Source organism: Cnephaeus nilssonii (genome assembly GCF_951640355.1).
Source record: "Cnephaeus nilssonii genome assembly, chromosome: 10".
NCBI classification, from domain to species: Eukaryota; Metazoa; Chordata; class Mammalia; order Chiroptera; family Vespertilionidae; genus Cnephaeus; species Cnephaeus nilssonii.
In genome coordinates this window covers 43,758,238-43,784,096 of record NC_137081.1, presented here as the reverse complement: position 1 = coordinate 43,784,096, position 25,859 = coordinate 43,758,238, and the positions used below count along the sequence as shown (strand labels likewise).

Here is a 25,859-nt window from a genome sequence, read left to right as displayed (position 1 = left end):
GAAACAATATTTGTTCAAAGGAAGTGAAGTCTTCCCTTTAATTACCCTATTCTTCTTTATTAGGATTCCTATTGAATTTTTTTTTTGCAAAAAAAAAATTATGTTGATTTAACCATCGTGTATTTATGATGTAAATATATTCCAAGATGAAAACGTCACGGATCAATTGTAAAGGACCCGGATACATAATTTTAAAAATCAGTTTCAGTGTATATGAGGTTCTCACCCCACTTTCGCTGCTCAGTCAGATTTGTTTATGCAGAATCGACATTTAATAGTGCTAATTGCACTCCAGTTAAATTGCCCTGATTGCAGAAAGGGAAGCAATTTTCGTGCTCTCTGTCTGGGTTTGGAAGAAATTGTTTTATATTCACCTCTTTATAAAGAAGTGGAGATAAGGCACCGGGGCCTTTGCACAAATTGCACTTAGGGGCTGACTGGCAGCATTCAGGCGCTATAATAGAGCATTATTTGGCCGTTTTGAATAATGTAAAGCGTTTGCTGAAAGCTATTCTCCTGAAAATTGCTTTAACTTTTAAAAAGGGTGATGATTCACTCCAAACCAGGCCTTTGTTACATTGTCATTATTTCCCCAAATGTTTTAACAGTCAGCTCAACACTTTAGCATAACACGTTGATCTTTGTTTAAAAACTAGATTTTTAGAGGATGAAAAAAAAAACTGTCACACGCAAAAAAAAAACCTGGACTTCTTCAGAAAGATTTCCTTGGGGCCCCACCTTAGATGTGAAGTGGCTGGGGCGCTGGTTTGGAAGATTTCCCTAACTTTTGCGAGACCGACGCCTGTAACTAAAGGAATATCCCAGGGCCCCGCGGAGAGAGTCTGACAGCTGGAACTACACTGAAACCCGCAGGAGGGGGCCGGGAGCAGAGGGCGAGCGGAGGAAGGCAAACCAAACCGGGCGCCCGGAGCCCGAGGTGCCTGCGTGAGCGGTTTGAAACGGTTGATTTAAAAACGTCACTAGTGCTAAGTGGCTTTCCGGATCGTCTTATTTATTACTTTGTCGGGTTTCCAGAAGGAGAGGGTGTGTTGGGGGTGGGGGAGGAGGAACTCTCGGCGCTTTCCCTCCGGGACTGCACCGGGTGAGTCGGAAACGCCTCGCTGCCACTTAACAATCCCTCTATTAGCGAATCCACGCGGAGACCCGGGAAGCCGAGCGCCAGTCTCCCTTCCAGGGCAGAAGTCACCTGTTGGGAACGGCTCCCGGGTCCCCCTGCCGGGCTTGCTGGCTCTTCCAGGCTGCCTGGATCCCCACTCCACCCTCCACCCCAGGCTTTGCACACCTGCCCCCTGCCCCGGCCCCGCGCATTTCCACCCGCGTCCCTCCGTGCACAGCGCTTCATTACGGTCACGCGAGTCTTTTCACGCTCTCCTCTCCTTTCTCTTTTTCTGTCATAATTTCCTCGGTTCTTTCGCCACCTTAAACCAAAGGGGAGAAAACATTCCGAGCCAAGGTAGTCTAGAGAAAAAAGCAAAGAAAACGACCCAGGTCGCCCTCCCACCCACGGAGGCACCAGGACGCACGCAGGCTCCATCTTAGCGCAGAGAGAAGAGCCACGCCGGTTGCACTTTTGGGTCAAGAGATATTGCAAAAGAGAAGAGAAAGCACAATTCCACGTCCTCCTCACTTGCTTCCCCTTCGCAACAACTTGTCTTTTGCACCCAACCACTTGAGGTTCGAGGTTTAAAATGTCTTTTAAATAGCAGGAGGTGAGTTTGGAGGGGAATGTGGTGCATTAAAACCAGTACCCAGGTCTGTCCGAGGGCGCTGGTATTTCTGGTTCAAAAGCAGCTCCTGGCTGCCCTGGAGAAGAAAGAGAAAGCAAGACCCAGAAAGGAGAAAAACAAACAGCTCAGCGGCTGCTGAGGGACTCCATTCAGGATGCGCAATTGTCTTTTTACACGAACAAGATCCGGGGAGGACTTCAGGGTGCTTCCAGGCCTGCAAAAGGGGGAGTCTCCCACGTTTGGCCTCATCCCCCCGCAACCGCGGATGGAGGTCCACGAGAGAGGCTCCTTAAAAGCACATCCACCAAAGCAAGGCGCTGGGGGGCGGGGCGGTTGGGGGAGCCCATCTCCGCGGCCTCCCCCCCCCCCCCCCCCCCCCGCAGAGGAGCATCTAGGCCCAGGAGGTCTGGAGTGGGAGTGGGTTGGAGCTGGAACAAGAAAAACTCGACTCTAGGCTGAAACGTGACACGCAAATCTCCACCGGGTTAAACAAACAGCCGAGCAAGCTGCAAGCTTCGGCGGGGGTGGCGGTGGGGGGCGGACGCGGCTCGCGCAGGTCTCTGTTTCCCAAGTTGTTAAAAGGTGGAAATAAGCAGCTTCAAGCAGCGCGTTGTACCGGCTGATGCCTCCCACCGCCTGCCAGCCCCCAGCGAAAGCCGGCAGATAATCAAGCACGTCCCACTGTTTAGTCATATGTGACAACTGGGTTAACCTGGTATCTAGGCGCTGGGCGGAAAGGTATAAAGGGTGGCCTCAATCACCACCAGAAGCTTCTGGTGTGAGTGGCACTTGCATTACTCCCCGGGTCAAAGGCCAGAGCGACAATTAGGAAGTCACTTAGACCGCTGGGGGGAAATGATGGGATGCAGCAGGCTCCAGGCCCTCCCAAGTCTGTGGGTGTAGCCTTGGACGAAGAGGCCTATTTTTCTCCCCTCGGAGGTACTATCCCTTCGCGCCCTCTCCTCAATGCGGTTCAGAGTAGAACCGAATCCAAGTGGGAATAAGGGACTGGGTAGAAGGCAAACGCCAGTGCTAAAGTCGCGAGCGACAGTGATGGGTTCCAGCTGAAGTTGTGTTCTGAAGGCGAAGCCCGGGCACACCAAGTGAGCGTTGACATTGGCGTCTCCACTTGGGCCTCGCAGATGCTGCCTCCACCTCGGCGCCTCCTCCCCTCCTGCTTCCTTTCCCACAAGTGGGGGGTGGAGGAGGACCGTCAGCTCTAACTTGCATCATCTGGGGGTGCTTGGGTGTTGGTGGCTCGGTCTCAACGGTACTTAAGCCAGGCTTGTCGCGTGAGTGTAAATGTTTAATTGCACTGTAATCTCTCCAGTCGCCAGCCCGCGACCCCCCTCCTCGCCAGGGGCCTTGACTGGCACGCGCCGGGAGCCCCGGCTCAGGCCCTTCGGCGCGTCTGATTGGCTGCGGGGCAGCTCCCGTCTGCTCTGCCTGCGCCCTCATTGGGCGAGAGGCGCAGCCAGCGGCACTTCAAAGCGGGTGCGCCTCGCACTTAGGCTGAGTTTAGCTGGCGGAAGCCCGGAGTCCGCTCGGCGCGAGCGCAGGGACGCGGGAGCTGCGCGGGACCGGAGCAGTTCTCCCCAGCTGCCGCCAGGCTCAGCCCCGCTCCCGGCCCCGCCGCGCAGCCAAGGGACCTGCTATGGCCACGTCTATCCTCGGGGTAAGTCAGAAGTGCGGCGACGCATTTGCTTGCTTTAACTGGAGTAATTTTTCCTTATGGCTTCTCCGGGCCCGCGGCTCGGGAGGAACTGTTGCTGCTGGACTGTAGCTTCAACTTCTTTCAGCACTTTCCACGTTTTAGGGACCGATTCTTTCCAAGTTATTGGCACCTAGGAAGTGCGTTGGTAAGAAAATGATTTGTTAAGCAAGTCATTTTAAATTTGGCTTTTAAGAAAACTTAAAGGTTTATTTTCTTCCCCCTCGTGATGCATACCCCCCACTCCCCCACCCCCCCCCCTTGCTTCGGAGATTGTTGCAATTATGCGACAGCGGTGTTTCCAGAAAACAGCCTTAATCGGTTTGCAGTTCATGTAGTCACGTTAACAAACATTTACACTTCTGTGGCTCCCCAGTTCGCTTGTGACTCAGATCCATCGCTGGGTTGCTTCTCCATGGATTCTTGTTTTCATAATCGGGTTTTGGGGGGTGACTAAACATTTAAAACATTTTCTATTAAAAAAAGAAAAGAACCAAGTAGTAGCAACCCTTGGAGGAGTGCCCCAAGTTTCCCCCGCCCCTGGGCCACTGTTTCCGCCGCCTCTGCCCTCACCCGGAGATTGCTGTGGTTGTGTTTACCCCGGTGCTTCACCCCTAAGGGCGGTTTGGGGGCATCCTTGAAGGAACGGGCTTATGGCCAGCGGCAGGAGAGCAACGCGAATCTGATTCTGGGCAGGGGTTGTAGCGACCGAGGCGGGGAGAACCGAGACCACCTTGACTTGTAGCCCCACCGAAAAACAACTTTCCGGCTGCGGGCCCTCGCCCTTGTGATCGCCGGTGTCCCGCGCGGGGCGCGGCGCATCCTCGTTGAGCGCGAGGGGAGGAGGCACGAGCCGGGGAGCCACGACCCCCCCGCCCCCGCCGCCCCGGGACCCGCCGCGGGGCGACGAGACTGCTCACGGGGTGCACTTTGTGTCTTCCTCCCACTTCTTCTCGCCCTCCTCCTTGCTCCCTTCCCCCAACCCCCACTTTAGGAAGAGCCGCGCTTCGGAACGACCCCGTTGGCCATGCTGGCGGCGACCTGCAACAAGATCGGGAACACGAGCCCGCTGACGACGCTGCCGGAGTCGAGCGCCTTCGCCAAGGGCGGCTTCCACCCCTGGAAGCGCTCCTCGTCCAGCTGCAACCTCGGCTCCAGCCTCTCGGGCTTCGCTGTGGCCACCGGCGGCCGCGGCTCGGGCGGCCTGGCGGGCGGCTCGGGCGCCGCCAACAGCGCCTTCTGCCTGGCCTCCACGTCGCCCACGTCGTCCGCCTTCAGCAGCGATTACGGCGGCCTCTTTTCCAACTCGGCGGCGGCCGCGGCGGCTGCAGCCGGGGTGTCCCCGCAGGAGGCGGGAGGCCAGTCGGCCTTCATCTCCAAGGTGCACACCACAGCGGCCGACGGCCTGTACCCGCGCGTGGGCATGGCGCACCCGTACGAGTCGTGGTACAAGTCAGGCTTCCACTCGACGCTGGCGGCGGGCGAGGTGACCAACGGCGCGGCGTCGTCGTGGTGGGACGTGCACAGCAGCCCGGGCTCGTGGCTGGAGGTGCAGAACCCCGCTGGGGGGCTCCAGAGCTCGCTGCACTCGGGCGCCCCCCAGGCCTCGCTGCACTCCCAGCTCGGCACCTACAACCCCGACTTCAGCTCGCTCACGCACTCGGCCTTCAGTTCCACCGGCCTCGGCTCCTCGGCCGCCGCCGCCTCGCACTTGCTCTCCACCAGCCAGCATCTGCTGGCCCAGGATGGCTTCAAGCCGGTGCTCCCCTCCTACTCGGACTCGAGCGCCGCGGTGGCCGCCGCCGCCGCCAGCGCCATGATCTCGGGGGCCGCGGCCGCCGCCGCCGGGGGGAGCTCGGCGCGCTCCGCCCGCCGCTACTCGGGCCGCGCCACCTGCGACTGCCCCAACTGCCAGGAGGCGGAGCGGCTGGGCCCGGCCGGCGCGAGCCTGCGGCGCAAGGGCCTGCACAGCTGCCACATCCCGGGCTGCGGCAAGGTGTACGGCAAGACGTCGCACCTGAAGGCGCACCTGCGTTGGCACACGGGCGAGCGGCCCTTCGTGTGCAACTGGCTCTTCTGCGGCAAGCGCTTCACGCGCTCGGACGAGCTGCAGCGGCACCTGCGGACTCACACGGGCGAGAAGCGCTTCGCCTGTCCGGTGTGCAACAAGCGCTTCATGCGCAGCGACCACCTGAGCAAACACATTAAGACGCACAACGGGGGCGGCGGGGGCAAAAAGGGCAGCGACAGTGACACAGACGCCAGCAACCTGGAGACGCCCCGCTCCGAGTCCCCCGACCTCATCCTGCACGACTCCGGTGTCAGTGCCGCCCGGGCGGCGGCGGCGGCGGCGGCGGCGGCGGCGGCGGCGGCAGCGGCGGCGGCGGCGGCCTCGGCGGGAGGCAAGGAAGCCGCGTCTGGCCCCAGCGACTCCTAGAGATCTGGCGAGAGGCGCGTGCGAGCGGGCAGAGACGTCGAGAGCAAACGAGAGGTTCAGAGGGCGAGCGAGCGGGGGACAGATGGGCTGGGGCTCCGGTGACGCCCCCGGGCCGGCGCGAGGTGGAGCAGTAAGCGGCTCCCCGGCCGCTCCTCGCCGGCCGCGCCAGGAGCTCCCCTTCGCTGTCGGAGCTCACACGGGAATCGAACGCGTGGTCCAGGAACAAAAGCAAACCATCCTCCGACCCCAACACTACTTAAAAACTGCACACACAGACCTACACACACACACCAGAGACTCACAACCCAAAGCACACACACCCGCACACACACACACATGCACACCACACGCACAAACTTCTCGAGGGAAGAGCAACACACAGAAACGCTCCCTCCTCCACCGCCCACCCCCTCCACTGCCCTTCTCTTTCCTTTTCTCCAAAAACAAGCCACCACCCTGCAAAGGAACTGTCAGAACATTTAAAAAGAAACGGGACCTATAAAAACAGACCTTTTGTGTGGATTACATTATATATAAAATACTCCAAGTCCTGCTTGATATCTACTTACATTGAGACTTTTTTTTTCCTAAAAAAGGAAGCATCATAAAAGGCTTAAGGTGAGAAATTAAACTGGAAGTCTAGTGGCAGCTCTGTATTTCATAACATCTGTATAAATAGGGTTCAAAAGATTATGTTCTCTTTTATTTTCTTGTAAATGTTCATTCGAATAGAGTTGTTTGGGGGTGTTTTTTTTTTTTTTTGGTGAATTCCTGAAATTCAGGGAGTTTTTTCTTTAATTTTCTGATGCACTTTGTGAAAGTCAGTATATATGTAAAAGATATTTAAAATGTTGAGTTATCATTTCACTCACAAACTCATAAGTTAAGGTCATCTAAAGAAATTAAATGCGTTTATCTGTATGAAGAAAATCCTGACATATTTTCATTTTGGTATTATTAAAGGACTCTGAACAATACACTTCCTTTTTAAAATCCTGTTCCTCCCTCAATAACCTTTATGTGGGTCGACATTTTTGGTTGGGGAAAAAAATTCCTTTAATGTTAGTTATAGGTAATGGAAGGTTCATGTAAGTTATAAAAGCCATAAACATCCGTTTTTGAGGAGTCAAAATTATTTATTTGTATATTAACAGCGTAAATTAAATTGGGTTATAAGAACGTGTAGTTGTATTACTTAATGAGAGAGTTCTCAAAAGGTGGCATTTTAAAACTCTGGAACGCCTTAAAAAAAAAGGGGGGGGGTCTTTGGCAGTTTTAACTGGGGAGGTGCTTACACCTCCTGGAAGGGGTCAGGAAAAACACCCCCGGGTTTGTTTGTTTTTAAAAAGTGATTTAAAAACAATCTGAAAGGGAAAAGCTTTTAAAAATAAGTCTTCGTTCCCAAGGCGCTCTATGCTGGGAGGCAACTCAAGGGAATAAATCGCTGGAGTCAATACTCCGGAAAAGACATTTCATGCCTAAATGAAAATCTTGTTAAATGTTATTAATTTTGACTTAGAGCACACAGCAGCCCCCTGTGCCTTGTATTCCCTTATTAGGGATTCATGTCTTATCAAATATCTAATTAATCTCCTAGACATCATTTGTTCTGGCCAACTTTATCTCAGCTGGTCCTCGGGGAAAACTCCAAATATTCTCCGTGACAAAGCTCCCTTGAAGATCTTTTTAATTGTCTAAATTAACTGCACCAAATTTGCATGTCAAACGGTAAAGGGCAACCTGAGATAAAATGTAAACGTTTTAAAAGCCCCCCCAAACTAAGCACTTGATTTGATAACGAGGCTTTTTAATGTTATGGAAGACAACTGCTCCTTTCCTTTTCAAAGACGGCTGATCTATGCAAATAGTGAATTGGAAATGCCGAGGTCCCTGCGCCCGTCAAATGGCCCTCGCAGGTTATTTGAATATCAGTGGCGCTGCCTCTGAAAAGGTTCAAGGATGCTCTCTGACTTCTTTGTGATTACTCAGTGCGGCGTCTTATTCTGAAGAAAAAAACCCCAGGAATAATTAAAGGCTGGGACCAGGCCTGGGAACACGTTCGGGACAGGAATCTCATTTAGACAGTCTCTTTCAAAATAAGGCACAGTTAAATTGACCAGAAGGCAATTATTGAAATGAAAATTATTTTCACTCTCTTTGTCTTCTGACCACCAACTTAACAGCCCAGTTTAAAAGAGAGGGAGAAGAGAGGGAGAGACGAGAAGAAAATTGGTAAATGAGATAATTTCACAATTCGGAAAAAAAAATGTTAATTTAGAAAATAAAATGCGTATTTACAGGGTAAAATATTTTTAAAAGGCTCCCCACACAATAGGCAACACAAGCAAAGTCAGCCCCAATGGGGGGGGGGGGGGAAATTTTATTACTGTCCATCTTGGGAGCTTGAATGAGGTTTTGATTTTTAGGGAAGAAAGACATAAATTATTGTTATTAACAGCAATGTGTTTTCTCGGAAGCTGTGCCCTGAGAAGCCAAGTAACAAAGTAGCGATAAAAACACGGAGCCAAGGTCCGCAGAGGGGAGTTTGCAGCGTGAGGTTCGGGGGGCTTCCTCCCTTTCCCCCGTGCGGTCCCCGCAGCCTCGGGTGCCCCGCTCTTCCTCCTCGAGCTTTTCTTTTCTTCGGCGATTTTCTCTCCCAAATCGAACAGTTCCTGGCAGGGACCTCCCTCCCCACCCACCGCGCGCCTTTTGGTTCAGGGCTCGTGTTCTCGGGAGGCTGGCAGGGGTGCGTTTGCCCCGGGGGTTTGGGGCCGGAGCTCTGGGGAGCCCAGAGGGTGCCCGGCCCCTTTGGGGGCGCGGGGCAGCGGCGCAGAGGCGAGGGTGCGGTGGGCTTTCCCGAGGAACGAGGGCGCCCGGGCGCCCGTCCCAGGCAGCTTTGTTTCTCGCGGATAATAAGAGCAGATCAAAGGGCCTGGCCATGCAGGTCCCGCCGGCCGTGCGGCTGGCTCCGCAGCCCAGTGATCAAGGCCTCTGCCTGCTCGCTCTGCCCCGTGGGTCAGCGCACGTCCATCACCGCGGCTCCCGGGAGCGACGGGCGGCGGCCGGGCCCGAGCGTCCAGCCAGACCAGCGCTCGCGGACCCTGAGCCCGGAGGGAGCGGGGCTCCTGCCCCGCGCGGAAACCGACAAGCGAAAACAGAGCCCCCCGTCCTCCTGAAGCGCCCCCCCCCACAGCCCTAGGGGGGCTCAGGGGGACGCGGAGAAACCTTGACCTGGGCGGGTGGAGACCCGCTGAGGCCGAGCGCGTTGGAGAGATTGTGCATGGGAGGGGAGAGCTCACGAGAGACTTAGGTCTTCACCTGACGGGGGCCAAGTCTCCCCAGGGCCCCCTCGGGACTCCAGGGTGCTGGGCTCCTCGAGCTCTGGGGCCCGGGAGGAGGGGGAGGCCGCGGCTGCGGGTCGGGCTCGGACAGGGCTGCTGCCTGGAGGCCGGTGTGGGGCGGGGGGCGCGGACCGGACCTCTGAGACCCACTCAGGTCCGGGCGAGGGGAAACGGGATTTCGTTTCAGCCGTTTTCTCCCAGCGTGTCCTGCTGGGTAGCTTCCTGCGCAGCAGAGGAACGAAGACCCAGTTTTCCCAGGCCCTGCGCCTACCCTAGTCCGATCGGTACCCTCCCCTGGCGTTTGCTCTGGCCTTACTTTCCCCCCTTGGAGTGAATGGGGTCCTACCTGGAGAGGAAAAAGAAAAAAAAGGAGAAAAGAACGGTTTTTCTTTCCTCAGGGATGGGACACCACATTATTTTGACGAGATTAGATGGTGCACCTGAACGGCGTGTCTGGACATCCCGTCACATCGTTACAAGTCGTGTAAAATTGAATTTCTTTTTATTCAGATGGAAACTTTATTTATTTTAACTCTAATCTTATTTGCATCTATTATCTGTATTCACCAAGGCTCTCTCCCACAACAAAAATGCAGATGAAGTAAATCTTACATAAATCCCGCCCATTTGTGTAATTGGTATACTAAGTGTTTATTTTAAGTGAGAATAATTTAGCTACAAATTTTCTTAAGGAATAACATTCTTAACACATTAAAAAAACTGAAAACTCTGATTTGCTTTTATGTTTGACAGTCGCTCTTGATTCCCTTAAGGAGCTTGGCGAGTGCGGCTCGCTGGCGCCATCTAGAGCTCCCGGCCGGGAAGGCCGCGCTGTCCTCCTCGCTCGCGGCTATTTGAGCGGGCAGACCGGCGTTTGCCGCCAGCTGCAACCACCCATCGGAGCAAGAAAAGAAAAGCGAGTTTTTGTGTTGGAGGATGGGGTGAGGGTGCGGGTGGGGGAAGCGGAGAGCCCCGCAATCGGGGGTCACTGCTTAGCAATGGCCGGTTCACTGCTCCTAGAGAAGGAGGTCATTTCTGAAACATGTTAACTGAAAATCCAAACAAAGTAAACAAAATAACGAACGTCCTGCTTGGCCCTAGTCTTTGAATTGTTGCATTTAATATCCCTTTCAAGGCAACATCAGGGTCTTCCGACTCGGAGCTGAGCACGCTGGGTGCAGTCAGTGGCGACTTGGAGCCCGGGATGGGGACCGGGCGTGGGCACAGTCCCCCGTGCTCTCTGCCCAATGACCCCAGATCCGAGGGCTCTCGGTCCACGAGGCCCGCGCGCTCTGTGCGGGCCTACCGGAACCAAGCTGATTAAACCAGGCACCCAGACCGTCCCACGTCCCCAGATCCCCCTTTGCAGGGAGGGAAGCGAGGGACTGACAGCTTTCACCAGTCTGGGGCCGCGATGGCCCACCAAGCCTCCTGCCTCCTGGCGTCCTCCAGGCAGCTGTCCCGACTGAGCCGAGCGCGGGGGGCCTGCTGGGCAGACCCGGGCCCTAGGGGCGCGCAGGTCCAGCAGCCCCGAAACCCCTCGTCCCAGCCCCTCCCCAAGGGTCCTCGCTTCCTGCAGGCGCAAACTGACCCCCTTTGTTCCCACCTTTTCCCTTTGAAACTAAAATCTAAAATCTGATAACAGCCGGGGGCGTTGACCAATTTTCTCTCCTCTCTGAGCATCGCCCTCCCCCCGCCGCCCCTTCCCCTCCTCTTCCTAGTCCACTACCCCACCCCCAGTCTTCAGACGTGGTGCGCGGCTGCTGCTTCTTTCCTGCTCCCCCTCCCCACCATCCCGCGCGTTTATTGTATTTTAATCGGAAAAGCTACACCTCCAAGTCTCGCGCCCGAGGCGGCTGAGGCTCCGTGGACCGCAGCAGCCCCGGGCTCCCCTATCTCATGCCCAGGAAACGCCAGCGTTTCCGAGAACTCACAGCCACCTTCGCAGCGGATAACTCGGCTGCATTTGTATTTGCTGTTTTAATACAAACCCCGCCGCACTGCCTATTTCAACGATGTGCTAATTACTACTTGGATAGCAGGGCGCAAAGTCCTTGTCCATTTCTCAGTACAAAGTAGGTTGCTAGAAAATTTGAAATTGCCTTTCAGCCTAAAGCTGCCTTACCTGAATGTCATAATTACAGTAATTATGTACATCCAAATTACATGCTAATTAAATTAGAATCAAATCGTTCTAAATCGAAATCAAATGAGGTAGTGAAGAATTAATCAATGACAACATAAATAGAGAGCTTCCTTCAGAGATATTTATTGTAACGATCCAAGGAGGAATTTGATCTGAAAAAGTCACCTGTTTATTTACTTTCAAATTGGTAATCAGTTATTATCCCTTCTCCATAATTTTTTACCGTTCAGTGTTATTTACCCCCCACCCTTTCTAGACTCAAGAGTTTATAGAAATATGTACGAGGTAAATACTTACAGACATGCCTTCCTTATATGTTACTGATATAAATATATACAGTGTGTTTGCAACTCCAGTTAAAGGGAAGGTTTCAGAATGTCCGTGGGTCCTGTTCTAGGGCCTGTTCTCAGGGATCCAGGAAAGAGAAGAACCCAAGTTTTTAGGTTTTCCAACACCCTTGCACTTTTTCTTTGGAAATTCATAACCAGAGATTTTGCATTGCTTTGCAAAACATCTATTTCGGGATAATTCATATGTAAAAGAAATGCAAAGTGATAGGTAGGGCGTCTCCCCCAGTCCGTTTTCTGCTTGCAGATTGCTGGCGAGAGGTGACGCTTTCCCTTTTGCTCCAGGAGCGAGATTAGCAGAGGCGTCCTAACGCGCCCTCTTCACCTGTGGAGCCCGAGCGACGCGAGAAATTCGCTCGATTCCCTGACTACCAAAGGCGCGTCCGCCCCCCGACCTGCGTGGAAGAAACGCGCCGGAGGCCAAGCGAGCTTAGGCGGGGACTGGCAGGCCAGAGCGCGCGGCGGGCCGGGTGCGGTCCCCTGGGCGCAGCTCCTGTGGCCCGCAGCCCGGGTGGCCCGGGAATTTCTTCTGGGTAAGGCCACCGGCGTGGGGCGTGAGGGAACCGCTGCTGCGAGCGAAACCCTTACACGTTGCGGGTGGGGAATCCAGCGGCTGCCTTGCGCGTGGGGCGCATCTTTGGGAAGAATGCGCCCCTAATTCTCAACCTTTCCATTTGGATTTGAGGTGCGTTCAGGTTTCCAACCGCGGTCCAGAAGGAAAGCAACGTAGTTCGAAGGGGTGGCACTGCCTCGGGGGATGGGATCACGCTAGCACCCACTGCCGCCCCTTCCTGGCTTCCTTTGGGTTTAGGGCGAGGTCCTTAGGAGCTCCGCTTTGGCCAGCGACCGAGCCCCTAGACCTCCACTTCTGCCCACCCCCTTGGGCCAAAGAGACTGGCTCACGGGCCGTTTGGGCCAGAATGTGTGTGTCTTCCCATTACAGTAATGGCAGCTCCTGCGTTTCATCGGGCAGCTGGCTTCATTACTGCTGATACATTCTGAGGGTGGTGGTAAGTGTGGCATGGAGGGAGGAGGAAGGGAGAAGGCGATGAGTACCTGTTTCCTTTCTGTCAGCAGGACCGGGTCTTAGGGATCTCATCAGGAGAGCTCTCAGCTGTCATCGGATTTCCCAAATCTTAAGAGTTGCAGATTGCTGGCGAGAGGTGACATTTACCTTTTTTTTGGTCATCTTATTTGTTCCTCACAGCTCTTTAAAAGGATTTCTCCTTTTTGACCCAATGAACAGTCTCAAGGCCTACAGTTAGTGCATGCCTTTATCTCTTTTCAAGAAGTGGTAACTACCAAAGTTTCCTTTTCAGAAAACCTAAGATTTCTAAATATCCTTCAGCTACTGAAGTTGAAATGCAGCTTTCTTCCTGATCTTAGGCACAGGGTGTGGAGGATGCACCCTCCAACAGCTTCTGGGCCTAGTGGTCATTTGGTAAGGAGGCGAGTGAAATGGCTCAGGTGGATTTTGGAAATATTTGAGCGTCAATGCTAAAGCATGCTAAATGTCCGGTGATTAAAACCGGAAAACGCTGTGCTCCCAGCAGCGTGGACTGATCTGATTCACTATCAGCTAAGCACAGCAAGATACGTCTCTCCAAGCCTGTCAGATAAAAAAGCTTTTTTCAGATTAAAACTGTATGATACAAAACAAGATCTCCATTTCCCATTGCAAGGTAAGCCGACCTGCCACTTTGCTGCAGCAAACTCTGCTTATTTTGGCACATTTATTAAATGAAATTATGACTAACCACATGACATTCAGATAAGTAAACAAGTCCTAACCTAGTAACCTGATCCATCCTGGCCATTTGTAAATCAACAGCACCTCCTACAGGAATTAATTTGCTAGTATTAAACTATGTTAAGTGTAAGGCCAGGGAAAAGGGGAGTGCCCCCCAAAATGTCTCCTGAGTCTGTCGGTGTGTTTCCCTGGACAAATGAGTGTTACCAGGCACCCCCATATTTCTTAAAAGAATTTTTCTGTTGAAAAGTAAGAATGACAAACATCATCAGACTTTTCTTTAAAAGTTCTTTAAAAATGTCACTGTTGAGGACTCTTGTTCTTGAATATTCATTATATTTGAAGGATTCCTTTTTGGTTTATAGTATTAGGCGGCGCTCTACACATACAAGTAGACATCCTTTTTAAAAAAATGTGTATTTTTATTGATTTCAGAGAGGGAGAGATAGAAACATCAATAATGAGAATCATTGATCGGCTGCCTCCTGCACACCCCCTACTAGAGATTGAGCCCGCAACCTGGGCACATGCCCTCAACAGGAATCGAACCTGGGACTCTTCAGTCTGCAGGCCGACACTCTATCCATTGAGCCAAACCGGCCAGGGCAAGTAGACATCCTTTTAATTAGGAGTTTTATCTCTGGTTTGACTTTCTATTTAAAAAGCAAAAGTAGAATTAGATGTCTAGCATTTTTTAAAAAATCACTTTCAAATCCTCTTATCCATATCAAGAGTATGCAGAAAAGGCAAGCCTCTTCGAAGCTCTTACCTTATGATATGTGTAATGCCTTCCTTCAGTTTTTAAGTTTGCAAGGTTGATATGCTAGCCCCTTGGGGCTGTCTAGCACCTTTGGGTGACCAAGGCTAAAAGCCAAACAGTAAATCAGTATCTTCCATAAGTACATGGGAGTTTTTCTCACCATTGGATGGATAAGTTGGTAAATCAGTTTATATTTTTCAGTCTAACAATGAAGGATAATTAAACCAGAGATTAAAAAAAAATTCCTACAGCCACATCAAATTAAAAGAGGACTACACTTTCGTGAAAGTCAAATGAAAAAAGTGTAAAAATAATGTATTTCTTTAATACCCTTTAAATTACAAGATGCGTTTCAACATTTCTCTTCATGAACACTGTATTTCCCTTCAGAAATCCTTTAAGGCAGTAGATATTGCATAGATTTTGACATTATAAAGTATAAAAAGGCATAAGATAGAAAATAATTAGTGCAACACTAATGAATTCAAGATGTAAATTAGCAGTCTTTATCAATTTCAAATGCATGCTTTCTTTTTTTAAATGAAGGAAAAGTATCTTTTAGGTGCATTGTAAGTTATTAAAGGATAACTTTAGAAGGAATTCAAGTTCTTCCCCACCAATTCTCTGAAAAATCTAAATAATCAGACGGTTTCTTATACCTTTAGTTAGTTGCTTCTAAATCAGAGGATATTTGTGTGTGAATACAAGACACACAACAGACTACAAGGAGTGGTTTCATTTACTTCTTCTTCCAAACTTATTTACTTCTTCTAGAATTTACAAAATTATGGCTGCCAACCCTCAAAACCATCTAATCAATATCTGTATTATATTACATAACATGTTTAAAAAATGTGGAACCCTGATAAAAATACTTGTGTCCAGGATGTATAGTATATCTTTTTTAGAATTGCATGTTACATAATTTTTTATTACTTTTTCCCTATAGTTTCTCATTACCAGGTCATTTGAAACACAAGGGAAAAGTTTAAATAAACCTTTTATACCTATAGTCATAAAATGTAGCTGAAGAATTTACATTGGTCCATTTGTGACATTACATAAATACTTAACCTTTAGAAGTGAATTCTAATAGCTAAAAGCCAGTAGTAGAAAGACCACTCGTGGTAGGTAGAATAATGGTCCCTTAAAGATATATACATCCTAATCCCTGGAACTTGAGAAGATGTTAGGTTAAGTAGCAAAGGGGAATTAAGGTTACAAATTGATTTTTAAAATAGGACAATTCTCCTGGTAGACTCATTATAATCACAAGGGTCCATAAAAGAGAAGAGGGATGAAGAATGTCAAAGTGTCAGAGTGATTAGATGTGAGGCTCGACGTGCCTTTGTTAGCTGTGAAGAGGAAGAAGGGACCAGGAGCCAAGGAATGCCTCTGGACTAGGCAGCAAACAGGCTTTCTTTCCAGTAGGGCCTCCAGAAAGAACCAACCCTGCTTTTATGTTACTGCAGGGAAACCCATTTAGACTTCTCGTCTCCAGAACTGTAGAATGTTTTTGTATTGTTTTAAGTTTGAGGTAATTTGTTATGGCAGCATAGAAAATTAATATATCATCCAAATGTAAATAGTGTACTCTGGAGAACAAAACACATGAGGGAGTTTAAAAGTTTTAAAGAAATATTGATCAACTCAATATTTAATTCATACTAGTGAATTTCAATAATGTTTACATCTTCCTTCTAGTACATTTAAATTAAAAAAATTAAATTATACCCATTCAATTGTACTGTCATTCTTTTAATGATATTTCAGAACAAAGACAATGTCACAGAGTTGTGTTTTTAATCTGGTATAGAGGGCACAAGAAATACTTATCAACAGAAAATATTTTTACAGCTCCAAAATAGATTACTTACAAATATTTGCAAAGTTCATTCTTATGAGATTTATGTAGCTTTGTTCTTGATATGACAGTTTACAGAGATTGACAACTAAAATAGAGCTTTTTTATTAGAAAGACAATAGTACATATTAGCCCTTGCTAAAAGTATTTGATAAGGAGAGATATTTTTATTCCCAGTTGTCACATGCAGTCTCTATTCTCTCTACTTCTTCATTCTGTGTCACTCTAGTATGCTTATCTCCCGAGTTTTCTCTGTGCATTTTTCCTCCTCTGTATATATCTGTGCCGTGGCTTCTGGTATGATTTCTTCTATTCCGCTCTTTACTGGGACTTTGCTAAGACCGTTTTCTTATTTTCCTTTGCTTGTCACTACTATGACTTCTGCTCCGGCTTCTCCTGCTCCTCTCATCTCTGCTCCGGCTTCTCCTGCTCCTCTCATCTCTGCTCCGGCTTCTCCTGCTCCTCTCATCTCTGCTCCGGCTTCTCCTGCTCCTCTCATCTCTGCTCCGGCTTCTCCTGCTCCTCTCATCTCTGCTCCGGCTTCTCCTGCTCCTCTCATCTCTGCTCCGGCTTCTCCTGCTCCTCTCATCTCTGCTCCGGCTTCTCCTGCTCCTCTCATCTCTGCTCCGGCTTCTCCTGCTCCTCTCATTTCTTTCAGAGCCTCTCTTCTCTGGGCTGTGATTATGGCTTCTGGACTTTTTGTCAAAATTAGAATGATTCCATTTGCTAGTTTCCCTAGAACTCTCCTGTTTTAAAAATCTAGGCTCTTCCTTGGCTTTCTCCTTACTACAATGATTGCTAGAAAGTTCTTCATAAAGTTTTCTCTTCTTAGACTTGTCCTTTTCTCCTATGTCATTGTTTTTATTTCTTGAACATTTGTTTTTCTTTCTTTTCTTCTTTTGTATTTTTTTTTCTTTGTTGTCACTCTCACTGCTGCTTTCTGAAGTCTCACTAGAGGAGGAGGAGGAAGAAGAGGAAGAAGAAGAAGAAGAGGAAGAGGAAGAGGAAGAGGATGAAGAGGAAGAGGATGAAGAGGAAGAGGAGGAAGATTTGTGTTTATGTTTTTTGTGTTTATTTCTACTCTTCTGAAGCTTTTTCTTTTTTCTATCTTTTTTCTTTTTCTTTTTTTTCTTCTCAAGTCGATCCAATTTCCTGTTATTGGAAAAAAAAGTAAGAGACTAAAAATAGTCCTTTTATTGACAAACAAAATTTTGCATAGATAATAAATTTTCTTAGAAGCTTTTGAAAGAGGTATTCAAATATAAACACATACTTTATTAAATGACAAATTATTTTCTCCCTCTTAAATTATTCAAGTCATATACATATTAAATATAAATTAAAAATTAAATGCATTAAGATAATTCTCTATTAAAAAAATCCCTATTGAATCAGAATTTGAAATGATATAGCACTCTAAATAAATGGTTATCCTGACCTAAAGGTTTGTAACATTCATTAATTGGACCTACTACAAACTCAAATATATAAATATAATCAAGAAAAGTAATTTTATGTATGTACTATTTTAAATTATGGGAATATTAATCAACATTACATTATCAAGATTCAAGGGTATATTCTCCATCTCCAGAAATTCTGAATAATAATAATACACTTTACATTTTTTATACTGTGTTTTGGTTATATAAAACAAAATAATCACATACTGGTTTTCAACAATGTTTAGATTTATAAGTAACTAGAATAATTCTATTAAGGCATTCTGAATTTCTAAAGAGTACTTCACATTCTCAGAAGGGTAACTTGTTTATATATGTTTAAGTTACTCTGGAATAAAAACGTCTTTTACTGGGTTTTGTCTAGCCATTCTCAAAACCCCACATCATGAGCTCCCTCTATTGGACTCAACAGACATTTCTTGGATTTTTGAATCCAAAGGTAGTATGTTTAACAAGATTCATATTTACCTTAAATTTAAGCATTTGTCAGCATTCTTCATAAAATCTTACAAAATATAACAGAGCAATACATGGCTCAGAATATTTTCTAAGAATAAACTGCAAAGATATATACAAATCTACTATACCAAGTAAATCCTACAAATAAATCTATTTCCAAATTAAATATTCTGAAAAGTGCTGTTTTTTTGTGTGTGGTGTAATCTGGGTATATAATCTTAGATTCATTTTCATATTACTGAAAGACAAAACTGTATTACTATAGCTGAAGAATAAACCATTAAATAAATGTGATACATTGGTTTAAGTACCTTCATGAGCTCTTAGGATCAGAGTTGAAAATGACACTAAGATGGAACACACAAAAAATGTTATAGAATTCATTAAACGTATATTTTTTCATTACCTGAGAAGTTTCTGTTTTTGTTTGGTTGTTAGTGACTTTAAAAATTCGACTTCTGGATCTTCTTCACCCTCACTTGCAACATATTCCTGAGGCAACAAAGATCATTACATTGCTAGATTATAAGACAAGTTAGTTATCAGACAGGAAAGAAAATATTTATAAATAAGAAATTTTGTATTAGAGACATACTGTAGATGAATGTGACATTCTGAAATGTAAAGTGTGTGTGTGTGTGTGTGTGTGTATGTGGGGGGAGGGAATGTAAATTAAGGAGTATCATTACACACTAAGAGGGTAAGATGACAGCTTTGCCAGCACTAACAAACTTTAATCAGGAAGAGTATGATAGAGAAACAGATAAAATGTTTCTGTCTCTTGAGTTTGAATTTAAATACTTGAGGGTTTAAATGTTTTATTTTAAATTTAATGAAATATTAAAACCAAGAAGATCATTAACTTTTGGGGAAGAGGAAAACATTCACAATTTTAGTCTTTATAATTTCAACAGTACATTATCAAATATATATGATTAGCAAATTCATATAAAATGTATCAAATAGTACAAATATATGATTGTATAGGTTATATGAATAATCCCTAGTAATGTTTGAAAAGTAATGTGCCTCTTTTCAGAGCAGCACAAGTTTACGCCAGTGGGAGTCTGGGTTTTAGTCTTAGCTCTGTCTCAGAACAGCCACATGACCTCAGGGAAATCACTTAACTTCCCTGGGCTCCAGTTTCCTCATTAAATAAAATAAATGGTTTGCATTAGGGTATCTACAATGCTTTACACTCCACCATTTCCTGGATCTATGTACTGTTTATAAATTAATGCTTAAAATATTTCCTATACTTTTTAGGAATTTTCTTTTATACATTTCTTCCCATTGGTTCTATTTATGTCACTTCAGTGGTAAGTTAGAAAGAAGGAAAAGTAGCCACCTCATCACCAGTTCAGTTGGATATTTCATCCACATAAACCCAGAGGAGCAGTTTCATTTATTAAAATATAGGTTTAAAAACAATTTCTCATTTAAGTTAAAATAATAAAGAAGCAAAATCAAAATACATTTAGGCACTTTCTTTGCTCTATCTTGCTTTCCTATGGGTATATGCATATTGGAAAACATTAAGTAGCAATTCACAAGCAATCACATTTAGATTTTTAGGCATTTTCAGCTTACTGATAAAAAGATCATTACCTGTGATGGATCATTTGCGGTCAAGTTTCTCCCCAGTACATTTCGTTTCAGTGCAAACCCACTGTTTCTCATCTCCGCTATTAGCTCCGAGGGGTGCATCGATGGTCCTGTTCACAAAAATCACAGTTTGAATGTATCATTTATATTTCTCTACCTTTTTCGGACTCCACAGTAGGAATGCAGTTGAAGCTTTGTTAAGTAAAATCACAGCTAAATCAACTCAATAATCTTCTGCTGAGCAAATAATCAGATATGATTTTCTAAAACAGCAGTCTGGAGATTCAGAATAGAAAATAATTGCATTTTTCTTTACGTGCTAGGGGATTCTCTTCTTGTGTAACTTTGTCATATTGAAAAAGATACATTTAGATGTTATCTGCTTGGCAGTTTCCAGTATGAAATAAAAGCAAAATGATAAAAGATGGCTATTGAACTTATAATAGTTATTATTTTAGTAAGAACTCAATTTAAAAAAGACACTTAAAGGCACACGAGCAATTTATTATTCTAGTTTCCAATTCCTAATTCCTCACCCTTATTTATCAGCTATCAATACTGAGTACAATGTCATGTGGTTGCTAATTATCAACAAAACACACACGCACACGCTATCGATATGGTTTCTGTAAGTACTTCAGTTACTCTTGTGTGTGTGTGTGTGTGTGTGTGTGTGTGTGTGTATACACACTTCCAGAGTTTGAAATTTCTAGTTATTAGTGTCATGTTGATGAAAAGCAATTTCAGGCTGGCTATAGGTTTGTGCTATATTTTTCACAAGCTGCTATTTCCACATTTGCAAAATCCCAAACTGAAAAGTGAGCTGTTTTTTTGGTCACATAATCCTCTCTAATAAAATGGTAATATGCAAATTAACCATCACTCCGCTACATAAGCCACGCCCACCAGCCAAGCCACGCCCACCAGCCAATCAGGGCAAGTATGCGAATTAACCCCCACCCAAGATGGCTACAGCCACAGAGAGCAAGGTTTCCCAGGTAACAGAGGAAGCCAAGCTTTCCATAGCCCTTGCAGGCCTAAGCCTCCACTCAAGCTACAAAGTTTCAATTATAGAAGGTAAACAAATTCAAACAAATGGCGGCAGAATGGAGCTTGAGAGAGCAGGCCAGGGTTGCCGGCGGCAACAGGGGAAGCAAAGCTTTCCGCACACCCTGGCCGGGCTCACCCGCTTAAGGCTACAAAGTTTCAATTGTAGAAGGTGAATTAACTGCCACAGAAATGGCTGCCACCCCAGAGGGAACAGCAGGCTTGGCTCCACTCCAGGCTACAAAGTTTCAATTGTAGAAGGAAAATAAATTCCAGATACCAGGGCCTCCCCTTGGGTTGCCAGGGGGCGTGGCCGGCCTGCAAACCACCACAGGCCCCTCGCTCAGGCCGCCCCACACCCCAAGGGAACCCCCACCCTTATCTGTGACACCCTTCAGGGCAAACCAGCTGGCCCCCACCCGTGCACCAGGCCTCTATCCTATCTAATAAAAGAGTAATATACAGATTGATCATCACTGCAACACACAATATAGCTGCCCCCATGTGGTCAAAGATCCTGCCCCCATTTGGACACAAGATGGCCACCACAAGATGGCCAGCAGGAGAGGGCAGTTGGGAGGCACCCGGCCTGCAAGGGAGGGCAGTTGAGAAGGACCAGGCTTGCAAGGGAGGGCAGTTGGAGGTGATCAACCCTGCAGGAGAGGGCAGTTAGGGGTGACCAGGCTGGCAGTGGAGGGAAGTTGGGGGCAAGAAGTCTGGCAGGGGAGCAGTTAAGCATCAACCAGGCTGGCAGCAGAGTGGTTAGGGGGTGATCAGGCTGGCAGGCAGAAGCAGTTAGGGGCAATCAGGAAGGCAGGCAGGCAAGCAGTTGGGAGCCAGCAGTCCTGGATTGTGAGAGGGATGTCCGACTGCCCGTTTACGGATCCGACTGCCCACCGGGATCGGGCCTAAACGGGCAGTCGGACATCCCTCCAGGAGTCCCAGATTGGAGAGGGTACAGGCTCAGCTGAGGGACAACCCCCCACCGTGCACGAATTTCGTGCACTGGGCTTCTAGTATATACTAAAAATAAATAACGTAGATTCCTATATAATAAAACCCTAATATGCAAATCGACTGAATGGCAGACCGACCAGTTGCTATGATGCGCACTGACCACCAGGGGGCAGACGCTCAACGCAGGAGCTGCCCCCTGTTGGTCAGTGCGCTCCCACAGGGGGAGCGCTGCTCAGCCAGAACCCGGGCTCATGGCTGGTGAGTGCAGCGGCAGTGGTGGGAGCTTCTCCTGCCTCTGCAGCAGCACTAAGGACCCCTCGGGGGATGTCCGACTAATGCAGGGAGCCTAAGCTGGCAGGTGGACATCCCCTGAGGGGTCCCGGACTGCAAGAGGGTGCAGGCTGGGCTGAGGAACCCCCCGCAAGTGCATGAATGTCGTGAACTGGGCCTCTCTAGTGAAGATATAATTAAAAATTGTTTAACCCTGAGCCCTTCCCTCAAACATTATTAGGTAGAACAGACTCTTTCCTCTTTCTTTTGTACATTCCACTTTCATTTTGTTTTCCCTGCAGGTAGCAAATAATGACGACAGTTTATGAAAGCTATTAACATTTCTGAATAAATCATCTAGACTGGCTTAAATGAACTACACTGGGTGATGTGTCTGGAATATAAGGAAGAGTAAGACAATTCCTGCCAATAAGAAATTCATAAGGGAGGTGAGGGATAAACGTTCAGAAACTTATTCTCTAGTTCGATTAAGAACTTCATTTTTCTCTTTATTGTTAACTGTTCACCTATATGTTACCATAGAAAAACAAAAGGCAACACAATTCAAATCTGTTCACTTCTCAGTAGCATCTTTGGTAAAAGTTTGGTCAGAGAGTTCAGGTGTAGGTTAATATCTTTTACTGGACTTTATGGGCTTTTATTACTTTAGTCATGTTACCAAAAACAACGGAAAGTTGGCTTTAGTTACTAGGCAGAAAATAGGGAAAAAAAAACCCTATTATTGGAGAATGGGAAGTTAATAATGTGATGCTTTAACTTATTGGGAAAAAAATCCTTACTTAGTTGAAAACAAAACAAACCAAAACATCATAAAGCAGCATCTTATTTCATTAATATTAATATTTTAAAACAATGTAGGATTTTATCTTTTTTCTTTTATACAAGATATTTAATTTCTATGGATTACTTTAATAACCCTTTAATTATTCAATTTGGTTGATAATACTGATAATAAAACCTTAAGTAAAAGTTGAATTTTCATATTAATACTGGTTGCTGCCAAATGGCATAAAAGTGCTAATACAATTAATAGCTTTAAATTAATGTTCACTTTGGTGGCTTTTCAAATTTTACATGAAGAAACAATTTTATAACGTAGAAAATGTCTTTTCTGAAGTGTCAAAACTACACTTCATTGTCAACTGTTTCAGATATCAAATGAATTCAGGAAACAAACATGCTAAGAATTAGGATAGAAATCACTCCAGTAAAGGGCTAAAGAACATGGCCATTATGAGAGGTTACTCATTTCACCAAAAGATGGGTGACTTTAATAAAATGTTTTAGAAAACATGCTTTTTTTACATTTTCAATGACTTCAAGAAAATGATCTCTTTCTGCAGTCTGACAGAGTATACAGATTATGAGAAACATTCCTCTTCCAGCATTTATATTTCTCAACTGAACTCTGTGTAGTACATATGCTTAGCATACATTTCCACATTGTAAGATTCTAATACACTGCTTAGTGAAATACCTGATAAATACTTCTCAATAAATAGGAACAATTATTATTACTATTACTAGTGCCCTGGTGCATGGATTCGTGCACATTGAAAGGAAATTAGAAGGTGGCTGGTGGGGTGGGACTGGGCGAGATGGGCTGGACATGCCCTGGAGCCAACCTCCCATGGTTCCTCTGCGGCTGGCTGCACCTGGGGTGGTGCCGCAACTCGAAAGGCGTATGCAGAGTGGGGTCCCTCTGGCAGGTGGAGTCCCTTGGCCTGGCCTGTGGGGATCGGGCTGAAACCAGCTCTCCGACATTCCCTGAGGAGTCCCGGATTGCGAGAGGGCGTTTTTTGGGTGATGCACCCTGGAATTGGGCTCCCTCTTCTCTGGTTCCAGGGTGCGTCACCTGAGAACCGCCGCTGCTCAGCAGCTCCTGCATTGAGCATTTGCCTCCTGGTGGTCAGTGCGTGTCATAGTTACCAGTCGGAGCGTCTGCCCCCTGGTGGTCATTGCGCATCATGCTATTGGTCTGACGGTCGCTTAGCCTTTTATATGGATAGAATATTGAAAAAAAGATTTTACAAATATGTTCAAATGCAAAATCACTACTTTTAAAAAGATTTCTAATTGATTTTTAGAGAGACAAAGGGAGAGGGAGAAAGAGAAACATCCAATGTAAGAGCAAAACACTGACTGGCTGCCTCCTGCATAACCCCTCAACCCCAATCAGGGATAGAGCCTGCAACCCAGGCATGTACCCTGACTAGGAATCAAATCGACAACCTTTCAGTGCACAGGATGACACCCAACCAACTGACCTACACCAAGCAGAGCCAAAAATCACTACTTCAGAATAATTCTAGGTAATCCAGAAAAAGGGCACTTATTTTTAAATGTGGACTTGTGAGAGCTCCTCTCTAGATTTTCTAAGCCAAGATGAGTTAAGCCTCCATAGCATGAAAACCAATGTTTCAACTTACAAAACCAGGTCCACTGGAGAAACTGTTTTCAACATTAATTAATTTTGCAAACTGTCTTTGTTGTGATATGGGTAAGCATTAAAGTACTGATTGCGACTATGGTATTTAGTTCTAATTAGACCCAGACTATTTCCACTAAAAGTATAGCATGAAGTCAGTTTCTCAGGGGAAAAAAGTTCCCAGAAGGTGAATTATGTTGTACAAAATTATGTTTGTAAAGGGTTTAATCTATTAATTGAAAGCGTTAATTTTTTTATAGAATGAAGCAAAAGCAATGGAAGGGTAAGAATGTTCTGTAGTAAAATGAGTATATTATCAGAGAATAATATGGGAAGTTCTGGTCATTAGGCCATACCACTGACTTCACAATTAGAGGACAGCAATCCCAGGTTATTCCCACAAATGGCACAGGCGGAAGGAACACTAATGCTAAAGGCAAAGACACTCTGTTTCACTGCTAGCACTAAGACAGGTGTGTCTTCCATTTAAAGTTCATCATTCCTTTCAAATACAGAATTACTTCCTACAATTTTATGGTATTCAGTGGGAGAAGAGAGGACACCGAGTTGTGCATTAGGTAAGGCTGTATTAGAAATGCTTTTTCCTCCTTCACCCAAATTTAAAACATTAATTTAATTTACAGGATGGCACTCTTTGCTGAAACTAAATCTATATATATAAAACCCTAATATGCAAATAGAGTGAATGGCAGAACAACTGAACCACCAGTCGCTATGACATGTGCTGACCACCAGGGGGTGCGCGCATGGAACATGGTGGGTGTCAGCAGCAGGCAGCAGAGCGCATAACATGGCAGGCATTGGCCGTGGTGGGATGGTAGAGCAGGTGTATGGGGGCACCAGACCAAGGCGGGGTGCCGGTCCCTGTCATTGGGGTGAGCCTCTGGTGGTTACTAAAAATTCTTTGCTCCCGCATGCTGTGGTCCCGCTGGGAGCTCACACCTGCTGCCAGTGCTGACCCCACTCGTACCACTGCCAGTGCTTGAGCCACCGCTCGCACCTGCTGCCGGCACCATCAGCGGGTGCAAGTGGAGGTTGCCGGCCCCGATTGCCCTTCAGGGCTTCTCCACCTCCCCCTGCTCCTGAGTGGCGACTGGGGCCGGCAGCCGCCTCTTGCACCTGCTGCCGGTGGCCAGCGCCAGTCCCGATTGCTCGGTGCCATCAGCAGGTGCAAGCAGTGGCTGCCGGCCCCAATCTCCCTCTGCTCCTGAGGAGTGATAGGGGCAGCAGCCGCACTCACACCCGCTGCTGGTGTTGGGCCCAATCACTCTGCGCCATCAGCGGGTGTGAGCAGGGCCGGCACTGTCAGTGCGTGGAAGCGGCAGCGGCAGGAGCAGGGCTGCCGGCAGACAGGGGACTGGGAGCTGTGGTGGGAGGGGCCGGGCAGGGGCCCAGAGGATGGGCTGAGACCTGCCCCTGTGCCCATCGCAGCCTCGCAGCCCACAGTTCCATTCAAGGTGCACGAATTTGTGCACTGGGCCCCT

General features: G+C 47.1%; 2 protein-coding genes across 2 annotated transcripts in view; one reads left to right on the top strand and one right to left on the bottom strand.

The window, feature by feature from the left end:
• Positions 1-3,402: 3,402 nt before the first annotated feature.
• On the top strand, positions 3,403-5,896 carry SP9 (Sp9 transcription factor; the record flags this gene model as incomplete). Its single annotated transcript, XM_079782949.1, has 2 exons — positions 3,403-3,423; positions 4,454-5,896. The coding sequence occupies 2 exons, from the start codon at positions 3,403-3,405 to the stop codon at positions 5,894-5,896; spliced, it is 1,464 nt and encodes a 487-aa protein (XP_079639075.1).
• Positions 5,897-13,935: 8,039 nt separating this feature from the next.
• Positions 13,936-25,859, bottom strand: part of CIRSR (corepressor of RBPJ and splicing regulator) — a 35,186-nt gene continuing 23,262 nt past the window's right edge. Inside the window, 4 exon segments of the mRNA XM_079781759.1 lie at positions 13,936-16,439; positions 16,443-17,256; positions 18,433-18,518; positions 19,635-19,741. Coding sequence (XP_079637885.1) covers positions 16,272-16,439; positions 16,443-17,256; positions 18,433-18,518; positions 19,635-19,741 — 1,175 coding nt within the window. The 3' untranslated portion in view covers positions 13,936-16,271.